A 20,148-nucleotide genomic window follows, 5' to 3' on the forward strand; every position below is an offset into this window, starting at 1 on the left:
AGTGGGTCAGTAGAGGGTCAGTAGAGAGTTGTTGGGTCAGTAGAGGGTCAGTAGAGAGTTGTTGGGTCAGTAGAGGGTCAGTAGAGGGCTTTAGGGTCAGTAGTGGGTTGTAGGGTCAGTAGAGGTCAGTAGTGGGTCAGTAGAGGGTTGTAGGGTCACTCACTCACTTCCTAGTGACTGTGAGAGAAGTCAATCAGGACGTTGTTTTATTGTAATCATCATTATTATTTATAATGTTAAATAATAAATAATGTTCTCCAATGTAAAATAGGTCGTCCGGTTCTATAACAAAGTGATCATGTGACTGCAGGACTCCACATGTCTGATTGGCCCGTGATGAGTGTCTCCTCTCTGATTGGTCCGTGGTGAGGCGTCTCTCTCATTATTTGTTTGTCATGTTTACATGTTTTACATTTAAAAGTAGAAGTGAAACAAAGAGATTAAGATGTTTGAAACGTAGGTGGAGACTAGAGAGGTGGAGTTTCACCTTCAGTTCAATTCTATTTAATTTATTCAGCGTCAATAACAATACAAATTGTCTCAGCTCATGGACTGACGGACTCCATTTCCCAGAGTTCCCCGCGGCTCTTGTGGTCCAGGGAGGACCTGAGGGGGTGGAGGTGTTCATGTGATGGAGAGACTCACTGGGGACCGGAGACCGAGCATCACCGGAGACCGGAGCCTGTGACCGGGGAGCTGCAACAGCGGGACTCGCTCCGTTTTCTTTTGTTCACTAGTCCTCCTCCTCCTCCTCCTCCTCCTCCTCCTCCTCACTAGACGATTCCTTGAGGCGGACGCCGGTGCTGTTGTGTTGCTGTGCTGTTGTGTGTCGGTGATGGATGCGGCGGAGTGCGGGCTGTGCGGGGTGAAGGTGATGTGTCGCTTCAGGCCGCTGAACGACGCTGAGCGGAGCCGCGGAGACAAATTCACCCCGAAGTTCAACGGAGAGGACACCGTGGTGGTGGCGGTGAGTCCGGCTCCCTAGGCCCGGTCTGGGTAGACAGAGGCCCCAGAGGAACCTCCGGAGGAACCGGGCACACCCTCCCTGTCTGTGTGTGTCAGTGTGTGTCAATAGAAACAACAACGACAATAACAATAACAGTAATAATAATTCTAATTATAATAATAATTATCCCAGCGGTTAAACGTGTTCCTGCTCTTTGACTCGTCCGTGGTGTGTACAAGTGGAGCAGTGGGATGATTGTTAGTGTTTGATGCTGCTCAGGGCACCACGGCCATGGACCCCTCGGTACAAGACTGCATCTCTAACCACTGCTCCACTGCTCCACAATAGAACCAGTAACAGGAGAGGGAGACATCTGTTGTGATTTTATGCTGATTATTGAGTCCAGCTCAGACGTCATCACATTATTTATTCATCAGAATTATTCCTGTTAATTACTGATGGGTGATTATTGATGGTTTATTATTGATTATTGATTATTGATGGCTTATTATTGATTATCGATGGTTGTTATTGATGGTTGATTAATAATGTTTGATTATTGATTATTGATGGGTTATTATTGATGATTGATTATTGATGGTTTATTATTGATGATTGATTATTGATGGTTTATTATTGATTATCGATGGTTTATTATTGATTATTGATGGTTTATTATTGATTATCTATGGTTTATTATTGATTATGGATGGTTTATTATTGATTATCGATGGTTGATTAATAATGGTTGATTATTGGTTATTGATGGTTGATTATTGGTTATTGATGGTTGATTATTGATGGTTTGTTATTGATGGTTTGTTATTGATGGTTTGTCATTGATGGTTTGTCATTGATGGTTTGTTATTTATGGTTGATTATTGTTGGTTGATTATTGATGGTTTGTCATTGATGGTTTGTTATTGATGGTTTGTTATTGATGGTTTGTTATTGATGGTTGATTATTGATGGTTGATTATTGACTATTGATGGTTGGTTATTGATGGTTGGTTATTAATGATTTGTTATTGATGGTTGGTTATTGATGGTTGATTATTGATGGTTGATTATTAATGATTTGTTATTGATGGTTGGTTATTGATGGTTGGTTATTGATGGTTGATTATTGACGGTTTGCTATTGATGGTTTGTCATTGATGGTTGATTATTGATGCTTGATTATTGATGGTTTGTTATTGATGGTTTGTCATTGATGGTTGATTATTGATGCTTGATTATTGACTATTGATGGTTGATTATTGATGCTTGATTATTGATGGTTGGTTATTGATTATTGATAGTTGGTTTTTGATTATTGATGTTGATTGTTGAATTGTTGAATTGTTGATTATATATATGTATATGTATATGTATATATATATATATATATATATATATATATATATTATGTATCTTATGTATGTATCTTTTATGTTAAATACAACCTGACTTTTACAAAATAATTTCAAGTCTAAATCGATGTTTAGTAGAGAGTATAAAGCTGACAAACTAACTTTAAATCATTCTGTGTAATGACTCTATGTTTGACCCATTTCCTTAAACTGGATTCATTATAGGTTAAACAATTTGTTCCACTTCCTTTAACTGGATTCATTATAAACACAAACCAGTCACTCATCCATTCATCAAACTGACGTCTCCTTTATGCTGCACTCAGTGACTTTACAGAACCATCAACAACTGAGAACAAAACTTTAAATAATAAGAATTAAAACTTGAGTAATGCTGTGTGTGTGTTACTGTGTAGATGTATGGATGGATGGATGGATGAATGATGGATGGATGATGGATGGATGATGAATGGATGATGAATGATGGATGATGAATGAATGGATGGATGGATGGATGGAGGATGGATGAATGGCTGAGTGAATGTATGATGGATGGATGATGGATGGATGATGGATGATGGATGAATGGATTATGCATGGATGAATGAATGAATGATGGATGATGAATGATGGATTATGGATGGATGAATGAATGGATGATGAATGATGGATGGATAAATGAATGGATGATGAATGATGGATTATGCATGAATGAATGAATGAATGATGAATGAATGAATGATAAATGAATGGATGATGGATGATGAATGATGGATGAATGGATAATGGATGAATGGATGATGAATGATGAATGATGGATGATGGGTGAATGAATGATGGATGAGTGAATGGATGATGGATGAACGAATGGATAATGGATGGATGAATGATGAATGATGGATGATAGGATGAATTAATGGATGATGAATGATGAATGATGGATGAATGGATGGATGATGGATGGATGAATGGATGAATGGATGATGGGTGGATGATGGATGAATGGATGGATGAATGGATGATGGATGGATGAATGGATGATGGATGATGGATGAATGGATGATGGATGAATTATGGATGAATGATGAATAGATGGATGAATGGATGGATGAATGGATGAATGGATGATGAATGATGAGTGAATGGATGATGAATGATGGATGAATGGATGATGGATGAATGGATGATGAATGATGGATTATGGATGGATGAATGAATGAATGATGAATGAATGAATGATGGATGATGGATGATGAATGATGAATGAATGGATAATGGATGAATGGATGATGAATGATGAATGATGGATGATGGGTGAATGAATGATGGATGAGTGAATGGATGATGGATGAACGAATGGATAATGGATGGATGAATGATGAATGATGGATGATAGGATGAATTAATGGATGATGAATGATGAATGATGGATGAATGGATGGATGATGGATGGATGAATGGATGAATGGATGATGGGTGGATGATGGATGAATGGATGGATGAATGGATGATGGATGGATGAATGGATGATGGATGATGGATGAATGGATGATGGATGAATTAATGGATGATGAATGATGAATAGATGGATGAATGGATGGATGAATGGATGAATGGATGATGAATGATGAGTGAATGGATGATGAATGATGGATGAATGGATGATGGATGAATGGATGATGAATGATGGATTATGGATGGATGAATGAATGAATGATGAATGAATGAATGATGGATGATGGATGATGAATGATGAATGGATGAATGGATGATGGATGAATGGATGGATGAATGGATGATGGATGATGAATGATGGATGATGAATGATGGATGAATGGATGAATTAATGGATGAATGGATGATGATGGATGGATGATGGATGAATGGATGATGGATGATTGATGATGAATGGATGAATGGATGGTGGATGAGTGATGACGAATGGATGAATTAATGGATGATGGATGATGGATGATGAATGATGAATGATGGATGAATGGATGATGGATGATGAATGATGAATGATTAATGATGGATGAATGGATGATGGATGAATGGATGGATGAACAGATGGATAAATGGATGGATGAATGGATGATGAATGATAGATGAATGGATGATGGATGATGAATGATGAATGGATGAATTAATGGATGATGGATGATGAATGATGAATGATGAATGATGGATGAATGGATGATGGATGAATGGATGGATGAACGGATGGATAAATGGATGGATGAATGGATGATGAATGATGAATGGATGGATGAATGATGGATGAATGAATGATGAATGATGAATGGATGAATGGATGATGGATGATGAATGATGAATGATGGATGAATGGATGATGGATGAATTAATGGATGATGGATGATGATAGATGGATGATGGGTGATGGATGAATGGATGATGGATGATGGATGATGAATGATGAATTGATGAATGGATGATGGATGAATTTATGGATGATGGATGATGAATGATGAATGGATGAATGGATGATGGATGAATTAATGGATGATGGATGATGATAGATGGATGATGGATGAATGGATGATGAATGATGAATGAATGGATGATGAATGATGAATGGATGATGAATGATGAATGAATGGATGATGGATGATGAATGATGAATGATGGATGAATGGATGATGAATGATGAATGATGAATGATGGATGATGAATGATGAATGATGAATGATGGATGAATGGATGATGAATGCATGGATGGATGAACGGATGGATAAATGGATGGATGAATGGATGATGGATGAATGGATTATGGGTGGATGAACGGATGGATGGATGAATGGATGATGGGTGGATGGATGATGGATGAATGGATGATGGATGAATGGATGATGAATGATGAATGGATGAATGGATGGATGGATGATGAATGATGAATGATGGATGAATGGATGATGAATGCATGGATGGATGAACGGATGGATAAATGGATGGATGAATGGATGATGGATGAATGGATTATGGGTGGATGAACGGATGGATGGATGAATGGATGATGGGTGGATGGATGATGGATGAATGGATGATGGATGAATGGATGATGAATGATGAATGGATGAATGGATGGATGGATGATGAATGATGGATGAATGGATGATGGATGAATGGATGATGGATGATGGATGATGGATGATGAATGATGAATGGATGAATGGATGAATGGATGGATGGATGATGAATGATGAATGATGGATGAATGGATGATGGATGAATGGATGGATGAACGGATGGATAAATGGATGGATGAATGGATGATGGGTGGATGATGAAGTGACTCTGGTCTACTTGTGTTTTCCAGGGGAAGCCGTATGTATTTGACAGAGTCCTTTCACCAAACACTGAACAGGTTCAAGTTTACGACGCCTGCGCCAAACAGATCGTCAGAGGTCAGTTCATTATTATATCTGATCTCCTCTAGTGTTGACGTGTTGACATGTTGCCAAGTTGACCTGTTGAAATGTTGCTGTGTTGACGTGTTGAAATGTTTCTGTTTTTGACTTGTGGACGTGTTGACATGTTGCCGTGTTGCTACTTTTGACTTGTTGCTGTTGTTGACGCGTTGACTTATTGCTGTTTTTGACGGGCTGACATGTTGCCGTGTTGACTTGTTGCTGTTTTTGACGCATTGACGTGTTGACGCGCTGACATGTTGCCGTGTTGACGTGTTGACATGTTGCTGTTTTTAACGCGTTGACTTGTTCCTGTTTTTGACTTGTTGACTTGTTGCTGTTTTTGACTTGTTGACGTGTTGACTTGTTGCTGTTTTTGACGCGTTGACTTGTTGCTGTTTTTGACGCGTTGACATATTGACGTGTTGACATGTTGACTTGTTGCTGTGTTGATGTGTTGACTTGTTGCTGTGTTGATGTGTTGACTTGTTGCTGTTTTTGACGTGTTGACTTGTTGACGCGTTGACTTGTTGCCGTGTTGCCGTGTTGCTGTCTTCCAGATGTGTTGGGAGGATACAACGGGACCATTTTCGCTTACGGTCAGACGTCGTCAGGAAAGACTCACACCATGGAGGTCAGTGTTCAGGGCGAGTTTATTTCTGTGTTTTGTTGTTAATGTGATCACTTGTGTGTGTATTTGTGTGGTTATTTTCAGGGGAATCTCCACGACCCTCGTCAGATGGGAATCATTCCTCGTATCTCCAGAGACATCTTTGACCACATCTACTCCATGGACGAGAATCTGGAGTTTCACATCAAGGTGGCGATCTGTACATTTCATACTTTACCTTATATTTAACATATTGGTGCTGGTGTTGGGTTCTTAGCCCAGATATTCACTGTTAATGGTGTAATATTCACATTAACAAAAAAAACAAAACACAAAGCTGACCACGCTGAATTAATATCGCATACCTGAAATTAGAAGTTGTCTTCATGTTGCTTGTGAAGGCTCCAATAAAACAGGACCTCGTTCTGGGTGTAGACAGAAGACATTTAGACATTAAACTTGTGACAGAAGGTTTGTCCAGTAAAACTATGAGTCAGCCTCATAGTGATGGGAAGATATGCAGAGCAGCAGATAATTCACAGTATTTATTCATGTTGTCGCTCTTTATACAGAATAAAATTCCAGCCTGTAAATAAAGAATCCATCTGTATACAACTGATATACTCCAATACTTCCTGTATACACCTATACTACTGGTATATACACACACCTATATATACTCCAATACTACCAATATACTCCTATACTACCAGTATATACTCCAACACCACTAGGCCTGTGAAGATCAATAAATCACTTAATTTACTATTAATGTACATGAACTCGTTATGTCTCCATGTGCATGTGTGTTTGTTTTCCTCGTCTCTGTCGAGCAAAGAGGCTGAAGACAAGAGGGTTCAGTCTGTGCATTGGTCTCAGCACCTGGATGCTTTGGTTCCATAGGAATGAATGGAGTGAACCCTCCTGTCAATCATCACTATCTGTGTTTCAGTGGGCCAGCGAGACACACACACACACACACACACACACACACACAGAATAAAAGGAAATAAAGGAAAGAAGGAATAAAAGGGACGATTTTAAAGCTGAATGTGAGAACGTTTAGGATTTAAAGCGTATGATCAAGGCGGACCCATTAACACAGACGAGCCAGTTTGTCGTATTAGTTTGAAAGTTGGGACAATAAAAAAATGTTCTTTTCCAACAAAAGTAAAGGAGACAGTTATTCAATAAATTTCTTGCATGGCTTTAATTGAAGAATATAATTCCTCAAGGGAAAGAGAAACGTCCAATTCCTTTGCTCTGCTAGGTTCAATAGTGGGAATTTGAAGATCAGCCTGAAATTTGTTCATTTCATTAGTGTCAGTGGGGAATTGAGATCTGTATAAGTAGGAATAAAAAGATTTGTATGTGTTATTATTTGCTACAGGATCAGTGACAATAACACTGGAGTCATTATTAACCTGGTATGTAAGACGCGAAGTGGGCTGACTCTTCAACTGGTGGTCTATTCTCAAACATGACTGATGTACTGGAAAAGAAAAGAAAAAGTCTTTGCTAAGGGATTACTGAATGTCCAAGGGTCAACCCAGCCACCAGAGAAAGTCCTAGCCAAGGCTGAATGGGGGGTTAGGGTTTGGGTTAGGGTTAACCCTAGAGCGGGGACTACAGTGACCTAGCATAGGGTAAAACACCTCCAAGAATCAACATGTGGCTGTACTGCTGAGTAATCCCTTACAGAAATTAACATCATCAAAGTTTGGTGCGTAAACATTAACCATCACCACTTGCAATATACACGTGTTCATATACATGAACACACAACAATGAAAAAGTTTGTCTCCAAAATGGAGAGCACAGTGAAAAAGGCCACACAACCATGACAACAACTGAGAGAAATCCTGAGCTAAACTTCAACAAACAGCCTCCTGCAGCCTAATCATAAAAATAAAAAGCCGAAAAAAAATAACAGTGGCCAACAGTGACCAAATGCTAAAGTACCGTATTTCAATAAGTGAACATGCCAGTGCATGAGGTAGCATAGGATACGCAGTAGAAACATCAAGAACATTGCAGCTTAGTAAGTCCTACCTTTTAAGGTTAGAGGCATAGCACATTATCACTGCCCTGCCTGGGCCCTAGCCACCTTAGCAGGATGGTCAGGGAACACGGAGATCCTCCTGTCACCAACAGAAATCTGTTGAGCCTCTCTGGCGCTTTGCAATACATCCGCACAATCGCTGTAGTAATGGAACCTCCTACAAGACCTAGATTCAAGCTCTTCACACTTACTTTCCAGTTCCTCTGGCTATCTCGGCCTTCGTAGCAGCCCTATCGTTCTCCAGTTTCGTTTTCACTGATTGAAGTTCAGCTCTTATTTTGGTCGGGTCGTCGTCCAATGCTTCACTACATATGCGTCCTACTCAGTATGTAGCCATTTCTATTTCATTGGTTGATGTTTTCATCAGCTAATATAGGTGATTTATTCTGACTTGAAGGGGCAGAACATGACTGTGATGATGATTTGGTTCTTGTGGGAGACAATAGGGGCGACTGTGGCTCAGTAGGTAGAGAGGTTACAGGTTCAATCCCCGAGCTAATGAATGCTAACGATGGATGCTAACATGAGAAACTAATGAAATGTAACGGAATAAACTCCAGGTCAAACTCTGCTTCCTTAAAATAAATCTGTTGGACTAAACTAGTGATGCAGTGAAGTGGTGTTTGGTCCAGTCAGAGCCTCCTCTGTTACAGAGTCCAGACTTTTCACCCTGACTCCTGAACGTCACTCAATCCGCACAAATATTCACTGAGGTCACATTAGGGCTGGTCGATATGGACCAAAAGTCATATCCCAATATATTTAGGCTGAATATTGATATACGATATATAGTGAGAGCAAATGTTTAGTCATAGTCAAAGCCAAATATGACATGTCACAAGTAGCTTTATTTAAACTGGCCGGATAAAATAATGCTCAGCTGCTCAAAAAACAGTAAAATGTAAACATAAATACTGGGGTACAGGAGTACCTTTTTTGAAATCAAGGGGGGGGGGCAGTTTCCCCGGAGCAACAATCACAGCGCAAACTTGAACTACGTGTATCAATATAAGCGATATGGTCCAATTCTGAAACTGTATTCAGGTTCAGCTACACTACTGATATATACTCAAATACTACTTATATACTCATCTTACAGATATACTACTATACTACTGTATACTACTATATTCATGTATAATGTTTTTATACAGACTACCCGTCCAGCCTGTGAATATAGAGTTCATCTGATTTGTGATCAAAACCTCATTTTTTTTCTTTTGGCCTTAGAAACCAGTGATGCGTTCAGGGACCACCTGCTCTCCATATGTTCTCTGTTCACCTGCTGGTTTGTTCCTGTCAACACATGGTAACAGTGAACAGGATGTTGAGGGTGAAGTTTTAGTGGAACAAGAGTCGCCAATAAAACTCTTCATGGTCTCCATCGTCATCAGAAATTAAACTATGTGTTTATGAGTGTGTGTGTGTTGCACATAAAGAAAATGAAAATGCTGTAAACTAAGAATGCTTTTAAAAATATAAATGATGATTCTTTATTTTTATCAAGTGACAAAATGCAAAGTGAGTGAACAAAAGTAAAATCTAAGTCTCATCAGTATCTGGTGTTACTAGCCTTTGTCTGCATCAGTCCTTATGGGTCCAGTGGCTCTAAGTCACGGGTTTAGTAGGATTGTAGTCTGGTGTATGATCAACCAGTTCTACCAAAGACCTCATCAATCAATCAATGTCAACTCATCAATGTCACATGCAGGTTGAAACACAGTCATTGATTGAAACAGAAAGAGCTATGTAAGAGGCTTCACACTGGGTGAAGAACAGACAGACTCTGTTACCAAGGTGAGGTTGTGGAAGACAGGTTCATGCTTTAGGTAAATACACTACAGGTCTGTATCCAGCCACATTCAGAAATACTCTGATGATACAGCTACAGGGACCTGAAGAGGGCCTTCAGTGAGTGGAGGGGGAGGGGGCCACTGAAGAAGATCAAACCTATAAGTTCTCAGGGGGGCACCTCGACAACAAACTGGACTGGTCTGCTAAAGACGCCATGTACAGGAAGGGATATATATGTATATGTGTGTGTGTGTGTGTGTGTGTGTGTGTGTGTGTGTGTGTGTGTGTGTGTGTATGGATCATGATCTTTTGGTCGTATGAAACGTTTCATGCTAAAAATCTGCTCTGTATTAATATCCATATATGAGCATGTATGTTAGTATGTTCCTGTTATAGATCATCTACATGTGTATCTCTCTGTCTGCAGGTTTCTTATTTTGAGATATATCTGGATAAAATCAGAGACTTACTGGATGGTGAGATTAACATATTTAATTTCTGTGTGTGGATGAAAGTTACCTGGGATGTGCTGATCTGTGGTTTCACGTTTCAGTGTCAAAGACAAACCTTGCTGTTCACGAGGACAAAAATCGTGTTCCCTTCGTGAAGGTATGTACACCCTGACATGAATTAAACTAAACTGTGTGGCAGCATCATTTCTTTGTTCATGTGCCGCTGTGTTTGTTGTCAGGGCTGTACAGAGCGTTTTGTCTCCAGTCCTGAGGAGGTGATGGACGTTATTGATGAAGGGAAAGCAAACAGACATGTGGCTGTCACCAGTGAGTCTGTTATTACTACAATACTACTGATATAATAATAATACATTTTATTTAAGAAGCGCCTTTCAAGTCACCCAAGGACACTTTACAGAAAGGAAGAGATGAATACAACAGTAGATAGAAACATCGATGGACACAAAGAAAAACAGCGTTCAAACATCCAAACACAAGAAACATCCAATAAACAACAGACAATGAGGGAGGTGGAGGGAGGAGGAGGATGTGAGGGAGCTTGCTATCAGACAGATATGGAGGGTGAGGTTGTGGATAGCACAGACAGAAGGACTGAATGAAGAAGAGCTGTCTGGGATGACACCCAGACTCTTAACCTGAGGGGGGGGGGGGGGGGGGGGGGGGGGGGGGGGTAGAGCTATCGATGAGAACAGGGAAACAGTCAACTTTGGAAAGTGTAGATGGGGGGACAATTTCACATAAGGAGGCGGAAGGGAGGTGGGTGGGAGTGTGGAGTTGGGGTTACTAGAGAGGTAGAGCTGGGTGTCATCGGCATAGCAGTGGTAGTGAATCTTACATTTATAAAAAATAGTGCCATGGGGGACGAGATAAATGATAAAGAGAAGGGGGCCCAGGATAGAGCCCTGGGGGGCACCTGTAGTGACTCGGGAGGGGTCGGATTTGCAAGATTTGATCTGGATGAACTGGGTGTGGTCTGAGAGAGAGGAGTGGAACCAGTGAAGGGTGGTGGAGGAGGAGGATGGGGTAGGAGATGGTGTCAAAGGCTGCACTAAGGTCAAGGAGGATGAGGATGGAGAATAAACTGAGCTGCAATAAAGAGATGGTACATTTTTATCATATATGTATACAGTATATGTATATATAAACCTCACTACTATAGTACTACTACTGTTGCTCCAGTTCTTCTTCTCTCTCTATCTTCTCTGGTTCTACCCGGCTGGTCTTCAGCAGATGCTTCCTCCATATGAGCTGGTTCTGCTCCAGGTTTCTTCCTGTTAAAGGGAGTTTTTCCCTCAGGCTGCTCTGGAGGTTTCAGGCTGGTTTTTGTGAAGCGTCTTCAGACAATTTTTATTGTTACTGGCGCTATATAAATAAAACTGAATTGAATTGAATATATATATATATACATATATATATATATATAAACCTCACTACTGCAGATCTGGCCTAGGTGGGTGCTACATCCACACCAATGAATGCAAGGTCCAAAGGTTTCCCTGCAGAACATTTAATTGACACAAGATGGTTTAAATGTTATTTACTTCTCCTGGTCGTAATGTTGTGGCTGACAGGTAAATGTGTCATTGCTCCTATATTAATGATGCTACTACTGCTAACATTGCAAGTTGTTGCTGGAGTCTTGAAAACACGATGGAGATCTTCATTTCAGAGGTTTCCAGATGTTCTCTCTGTCCCTGTTCCTTTAGACATGAACGAGCACAGCTCTCGCAGCCACAGCATTTTCCTGATCAACATCAAGCAGGAGAACGTGGAGACGGAGATGAAACTGTCGGGGAAACTTTACCTGGTTGACCTGGCAGGGAGCGAGAAGGTTGTAACCCTAACCCTACATCTCCTCTATCCTCACCTGTCCCTCACCTGTTCACATCTGTCCTAAATGTGTGAATGTAAACACTGAGGACTCACTGACGTCCGCCTCGTTCTTTTTGTTGTACAGTTTTAAAACTTTCACCAATAAGAGCGTCAGGAGTTTGTGGCTTCAGTCGTGGACGAGCTGGGCAGCTCCAGTAAACGTAGTAGAGGCTGGCTTGTTTCATGTTAATGTCTTATGAATGTCTTATGAATAGTGAATAATGTCCTCTAAATATAAATATTAAATATTACTGTGAGGTCCAATCACAAGTGGTCACTGGAGACATGTGGAGAAGTCCAATTGTGATCCCAGGTATGAACAGGACCTCTGAATTTTTACTTGCTGACACTGTGATCATGTTTTTGGTTCCTCAGGTCAGTAAGACGGGAGCAGAAGGTGCTGTATTGGACGAAGCAAAAAACATCAACAAGTCTCTTTCTGCTCTCGGAAACGTCATCGCTGCTCTGAGTGAAGGAACAGTAAGTCCTCAGTTTCCTCTATAGTTTAGAAGATGTTATCTCATTTACACTCCTAGATGAGAAGTGATCAGATTTTGTCACATTGGTCTGTTTGTAGAAAACTCACGTCCCGTACAGAGACAGCAAGATGACCCGAATCCTGCAGGACTCACTGGGGGGAAACTGTCGAACCACAATCATCATCTGCTGCTCACCCTCCATTTACAACGAGGCTGAAACCAAGTCCACCCTCATGTTTGGCCAGAGGTAGAGCAACACATCCGAGCCATTAGTTAACTGATTTAACCACTTATTATAAATGAGCACCACTAAGGCAAACTCCTTTCAAGAGGAGAAACCTTGAGGAACCAGGGTGGTGGACTGAGGTTCAATCTGGCATTCATTTAGAACACAGTCTTAACATCTGTCCCCAAGAAGTTCCACCCCTCTTCACTGACTGATAATGGCTTACTGGAGAAATATGAAAGAAAGAGTATCTGGTCATTAACAGACGCCAGTCAAGCAAATTTCTGATGAGTTACATCCACAGATGTTCCAACCAAATGAGTAGAGACAGAAAAAGAGAGAAGAGATGAGACTAGAAAGAAGATTGACTAAAGCCTACATGTAGAATCCATTTAAGTTTCTAGAGTTCAGGATATAGCTGAGAATGTTACATGAGAATTTAATAATGAATAATAATAAAAAAAGGAATGAAAAGAATAATTGCAGAAATGTGGGTATACAGAGTGGCCATATAGTTGCAGCTTTAGTGAGAAATAATCTGGTAGAATGACCAGTACGTTTGCATGCACGTGAGAAAAACAAATCATTGCCTCAATCAGAGTTTAACTGGACAACACGTGTGCGCATGCTCCACAACCGCTGCGCCGGTCGCAGAAGAAGATGGTAAACAGAGCCGGTAGAAGAACCACCTGAGGGATAGCGCCATCTATCGGCACCAGAAGTAGTGCACACATTACATACGAGGTTAAAAAGCTGAGCTATTCTTCATCTGGTTGTTGTTTAAATGCCCGTGTGCTGCATGAACGACTCCAGTTGTTTATAATAGGTGAACCGGAAAGGGGTCTGTATTAACCCACTGAAAAGACTGAGGAGGAGGAGACAGTTATTTCTCCATTGCATGCAAACTGGGACCATGACCTAGTTCAACAATGTGCATTATAACGGAGAAAGTCTTTCTACACAGTGAGAATGTTTCTGTTGATTCTAAACCAGTTTGGATATAATTGACATAATGATAATAATTACTGATAATCTGGATCGTCAAGTACAAGTGTGAAAGTTGTTTGTATTTAAACTGATTTAAAAAGTTTCCCTCTTGTTCAACTAAACTTAATCAACAAATGTTTTTGTGTTGTCTAATAAATTAATAGAAATAATAGAATATAAATGAATATAGAAATAAAAAGAAACACAACATTGTCCACAAAAAGCCCTATATATCTGACCTTTTATTAGTAATTGAGAAAAGTTTGTTGTTACAGCTGTTGAGGATTATTTACACTGATGATCCAATTATCTGAGATGCTGTAGAGAATAAGGTTGACTGGTGACAACATGTCTAGACAAACCAGATGGTCACTGAGAGAAATGTTCTGAACCAATCTGATGGTTTTACCCAGACAACTGGACCGGGTTCGGTTCACAACTAGAGCTGGGGTTGAAATACTTTGAGGAGAAAGAAGGGACAGAACAACAACCAGACGTCTGGGGTTTGTTCTTGACCCAGTCTGCTCAACTCTTTTGTGGCCGATGTCTTGATATACCCATCTTTTGAGTTCTGTTTTTGTTTCAGGGCTAAAACCATCAAGAACACAGTGTCTGTGAACCTGGAGTTGACCGCTGAGGAATGGAAAAAGAAGTATGAGAAGGAGAAAGAGAAGAGCAGGAGTCTGAGCATTGTGATCCAGAAACTGGAGAATGAACTGAAACGCTGGAGAAAAGGTAAAAAAAACCTGAATGTGAGTTTGGAATAAATTTGATTTTGGTCACTGACCTTCATCACGTTGTGTTGCTCTAGACTTTCTTCATGTTTGACTCAGATGTTTACTGGTTTTATTACAGTTTTTCCCAGTCGCTTTGGTACATTTCTCAAATCATCCTTGAAATTTGCAAAACAGTAAGTGCATTTCTCAGAACAATTTGTACAAATAGCAAAACACCATGGATTACCTGCAAAAGCCACTCTCTTGCTCAAAATCCTTAATTCATCTCTCAAAAGTAAATATCCGTGTCAATGACCATGTCAGTGCCATCAGAATAACAAGTCCTTGTGTCTTGTGTCATTGTGTACGTTTAGGACAGTCAAATTGCTTAGTCATGTTGTCAATATAACAGTGAACTCTGGAAGGATGTTCTGATGTAAATTATGGCTAACGTTTTGATGACAGTTATTGTAAATTGTCGGTTACACCTTAGTGTATGTGGGAGTTTGATTGCAAGAGACTGGACAAGATTCACATTTATCCTTTTATTGTTTGTACTATAATTTTTTGACAGACCATGACATTGTGATACAGAAAGGGAAAGACAGCACTGCATAGCACAAAGAAGAAAAAACGTAGAAATGTGAACATAGGACAATCTCTTTAGGGAAAACTGTACATGCAGTGCTGTAGGAATTACAGTGCAGTCTTCCTACTCCTGACGATCCTGTCAAGAGGTGTTTGTTGGGCCACGAATTCTCATCCACATCACAATGAATATCGAATATATATGCGATGCAGCGTGGAAAGAATCTTTTAGAGTGTCTTATTCAGCCTCTGCAGGCATCTGCTGTAATGTCATCACACGCTGCATCCATGGGAGCCACAAGGGTCATCTGTGTATGTGGCTGGCAATCATATACTTCTCAATGCTGAGAAAAGTTCCTCAATGGGATTAAGGAATGGGGAGTAGGGTGAGAGGAACTCCATCAGCATCCTGTTGTGGGCTGCGAACCATTGCCTAATGATCTTGGAGCGATGGAAACTGACATTGTTCCAAACTATCACATACTTTGGCAGGTCATCTTCAATCTGGCCACTCTTCTCCAGGGATGAGATCCTGTAGAGAGAGTTCCTATGAGGTGACAAGATGCTCTGTATCGTATGGCCCAATAATGGGAATATGCGTCAGCACCATTCCCAGAGATAGCAGCAGCCATGGTCAATTCAATTCAGTTTTATTTATATAGTGCCAATAACAACACAAATTGTCTCAAGACGCTTCACTAAAAACCAGCCTGAAACCTCCAGAGCAGCCTGAGGGAAAAACTCCCTTTAACAGGAAGAAACCTGGAGCAGAACCAGAACCAGCTCATATGGAGGAACCATCTGCTGAAGACCAGCCGGTTAGAACCAGAGAAGATAGAGAGAGAAGAAGAGCAGGAGAAACTAAGGTTGCCCGTTGGCCTGACACATCAACTAAGCTAGGTTGAAGCCAGCTTCATCCATGTAGATGAAGCTCTGTGGTGGTTCACTTATAGTTCTAATATACGCTTTATCCAGAAGACACAAAATGAGTTTGATGGATTACATACATTTTCCTTTTGGGCGAGATACAGTTACAGCGAATGTATACAGCACATATTGCATCTTCTGTTCTACAGCCATAGCAAATGTGTAAAAGTCACAGTTACTGTGTTGTACTATACGATGTTATGTTTACTGTGAGGTACAGGTGCTCCATGCTCATACATGTGTTACCTGCACATACTGGTAGCGGCTCCTTCACTCTTTCACCGTTTCTTTCAAATGGAACAGTGTTCATTTGGTGTCTTCAGCTCCCTGACAGTGGTTGAAATGCTGACTGTGTGGATGTTATCAGAGATGTTGATGTCCTCTATAATGGGACTCTGTATCTCCCTTAGTCTTATGGCATCGTTTTCTACAACCTTGGTGCAAATAACCTCCACCTGTTCAGGTGTGAAAAGGGGCGTGTGCCCCCCCTGTGAAGTTGTCTTATGTGGAAGACAAATAGTAAACAAAATTGAGTAAGATAAAATGTCATTGTTTAAGTAAAGTATACTTACTGTATATTGTAAAATGCAAGTGGAATACTGTAATATTGTATGAAGTAGTACAAAAAGTAGGTATGTAATCTGTTGTTAGATTACACACCTATACCTGCACATTTGGCTGCACCTTTCAACCAGCCTCGGCCATTGTAAGTCCATGGTTGAAAACATGGTCTGTGGCTCGTATCTCATCTGGAACGCACATATGTCCTCGGCCTCTTCTGCCTCTTCCTCGGTTTTGCCTCCCAACTCCTCTGCCACGCAGCCTCACTCCTCTTCCTCTTCTTCTTCTCTCTGGCTGTTGACCGCGTCCAATTCTTTGTCTTTCCATTGTCAGAAATTGTAACATTGTGTTGTGCTCAACCATTTTGCATGTAAAGACTTGTGCTATGAACTAATGCCTAAATGTTGTGGGGTTGAGACTATTCAACAGAGACCCATTATAATACATTTTGATCAACATGACATAAGCAATTGATAATGTAGGAAACAGAAGAGAATTGTACATAATCATTTGCATAGATGTACCAAAGCATTTGCAACTTGTTCAAAGAAATGAGAAACTGCTTTTTTGATGCGCACAAGTTACACAGTGATGTGAAGATTGAACAGGTAGTTTTGAGAATCTCAATTCTGATCTGAGAAATGTAACAAAGCCATTGAGAAAAACTGTAAGTGCTGAACGTATCATACTCTGTTTTCTCGAATCCATCACACGGACTAAAACCAGAGCTGTGTTTTTTCTGGGTTGAACCTTTTCTAATTTCTCCAGGTGAGTCTGTACCTTTAGAAGAGCAGCTGAGCAGCAGAAACAAGAAAAGCACCATTGAGACGACAGCAGTGATTGACAGCATGGCTCCACCCCCGGCTCCTCTGTCCGAAGAGGAGAAGACGCAGTATGAGACGCTCATCGCCAACCTGTACCAACAGCTGGATGACAAAGTCAGTCTGATCTGTTACAGCCACCGGATATCGACATACTTAAATGTGAAACATTAAAAATGTGGCATTTGTTTCAGGATGATGAGATCAACCAGCACAGTCAGACATCTGAGAAACTCAAACAGCAGCTGATTGATCAGGACGAGGTGAGTGTCGGCCAAGTGATCTCATTCAACATCTGTTGATCTGCCATCAGCTAACGGTTGTCCCCCCACAGCTGCTGGCCTCTGGCCGTCAGGACTACGAGCGGCTGCTGGAGGAAATGTCCCGACTGCAGAGGGACAGCGATTCAGCTAAAGAGGAGGTGAAGGAGGTGCTGCAGGCTCTAGAGGAGCTTGCTGTTAACTATGATCACAAGAGCCAGGAGGTGGAGATCAAGAATCGCTGCAATGAACAGCTGAACGAGGAGCTAGCACATAAAACTGTGAGTCCACATCCAGAAAGGAGGGTGAATAAATGAGCATGGGAGGACTGGTTGATGTCAGGTCCTAGGATGGTAGTTATAGTTCATGACCTGGTCCCACATCCGGTTTTGTCTTGTGTTTCCAGGTAATTCTGGAGACTGTCCAGAGAGAGTTGTCTCTTCTGCAGGAGGTTAGCTCTCACCATAAGAAGAGGTCAGCAGATATAATCAGTCTGTTGCTCAGAGACCTCAGCGACATTGGCAGCGTCCTCGGAACCACTGAGCTCAAAGCTGTGAGGCTCCTACCTGTTTTCTTCTGTTCACATTTCCCCAGCGTCTGCAACTAACTCCATGTTTACCATTATTTTATCCACTATGGCTTTGAATGTTGACTTCTCAGAGCTTCTCAGAGCTGTGGTTCATTGTTTGTGTGTCACTGTGTAGTTTGACTGAAGCTCTTCTGTTAATGTAAAAATCATTGACTACAGACATGAGTATGACACATCATTCTGAGTCAGTCTGTCTGTCTTCAGATGACCGAAGTGAGCGGAGTGATGGAGGACGAGTTCACCACAGCTCGTCTCTACATCAGTAAAATGAAATCTGAAGTGAAGTCTCTGATGAGTCGCAGCAAACAGCTGGAGGTCAGCGTCATGGAAAAGAGCTGCAGGATGGAGGCCAACGAGAAGGAGCTCAGCACCAGTCAGCTGCTTGTCTCTCAGGTAAAAGACTCATAGGACGGGTAAAAGACATGTAGGACTGGTAAAAGACATGTAGGACAGGTAAAAGACATGTAGGACCAGTTAAAGACATGGAGTACGGGTAAAAGACATGTAGGAGGAGTAAAAGACACATAGGACCAGTAAAAGACACATAGGACGGGTAAAAAACACGGAGGACGGGTAAAACACATGTGGGACCAGTAAAAGACATGTAGGACAGGTAAAAGACATGTAGGGCCAGTATAAAACATGTAGGACAGGTAAGAGACAAGTAGGACCAGTAAAAGACATGTAGGACCAGTAAAAAGACATGTAGGATGGGTAAAAGACACGTAGGACCAGTAAAAGACACGTAGGGTGGATAAAAGACTTTCAGGACCTGTAAAAGACATGTAGGACCAGTAAAAGACATGTAGGGCAGATAAAGGACATGTAAGACCAGTAAAAGACATTGTTGTCGTTGGTGCAGCTCCAGGCTAAGCTGGTGTCTCTGAGTGACGACCTCCAGATGGTGGAGCAGAAGAAGAGGAAGCTGGAGGAGAGTCATGATTCTCTGATGGAGGAGGTCGCTAAGCTCCATGCTCAAGGTCAGGGAGGATCACCGTGGTTACAGGACGCGCTGTTGTCTGAGTGGCTGAAAACAGCTTCGTCCAATAAAAACATGTCTGTTTATTTGAGTGTTCAGGTCAAATGCATGAGGTCACAGTGATGGACAAAGAGAAAGAACACATGAGCAGACTGAAGGATGCAGACGACATGAAGGTGATCAAATCAAACACACCCAGTCTTCCAGACTGATCCTCCGTCAATGATCCCAATGTTTGGGGATGTATCCTGCAACACGCCTGACACATGACACATGATACATGACACATGACACATGATACATGACACATGACACATGACACATGATACATGACACATGATACATGATACATGATACATTATAAATGACACATGACACATGATAAATGACACATGACACATGATACATGATACATGATACATGACATGATACATGTTTTCAGATCAAATACACAGATTTCACTATAGAATATTGATTT

The 20,148-nt window shown here is 41.0% G+C and overlaps 1 protein-coding gene across 1 annotated transcript; it reads left to right on the plus strand.

Annotated features, from left to right (window-relative positions):
• Positions 1-543: 543 nt before the first annotated feature.
• Positions 544-19,965, plus strand: LOC125017216 (kinesin heavy chain-like). Its single transcript, XM_047600091.1, has 18 exons — positions 544-967; positions 5,636-5,723; positions 6,287-6,360; positions 6,442-6,546; positions 10,620-10,668; positions 10,746-10,801; positions 10,884-10,971; positions 12,372-12,496; positions 12,913-13,017; positions 13,115-13,263; positions 14,816-14,964; positions 17,790-17,959; positions 18,037-18,105; positions 18,177-18,383; positions 18,509-18,655; positions 18,896-19,084; positions 19,554-19,671; positions 19,770-19,965. The coding sequence occupies exons 1-18, from the start codon at positions 836-838 to the stop codon at positions 19,880-19,882; spliced, it is 2,133 nt and encodes a 710-aa protein (XP_047456047.1). The 5' UTR covers positions 544-835; the 3' UTR covers positions 19,883-19,965.
• Positions 19,966-20,148: the final 183 nt, after the last annotated feature.

This window comes from Mugil cephalus, chromosome 12, assembly GCF_022458985.1.
Source record: "Mugil cephalus isolate CIBA_MC_2020 chromosome 12, CIBA_Mcephalus_1.1, whole genome shotgun sequence".
NCBI classification, from domain to species: domain Eukaryota; kingdom Metazoa; phylum Chordata; class Actinopteri; order Mugiliformes; family Mugilidae; genus Mugil; species Mugil cephalus.

Excerpts from the sequence above, each read along its gene's own strand:
- LOC125017216 (XM_047600091.1), top strand. The coding sequence starts at position 836 with ATGGATGCGGCGGAGTGCGGGCTGTGCGGGGTGAAGGTGATGTGTCGC. Across the intron at positions 6,547-10,619 it reads ATCTGGAGTTTCACATCAAG|GTTTCTTATTTTGAGATATA; the intron begins GTGGCGATCTGT and ends CTCTGTCTGCAG. Across the intron at positions 18,384-18,508 it reads AGGAGCTAGCACATAAAACT|GTAATTCTGGAGACTGTCCA; the intron begins GTGAGTCCACAT and ends TTGTGTTTCCAG.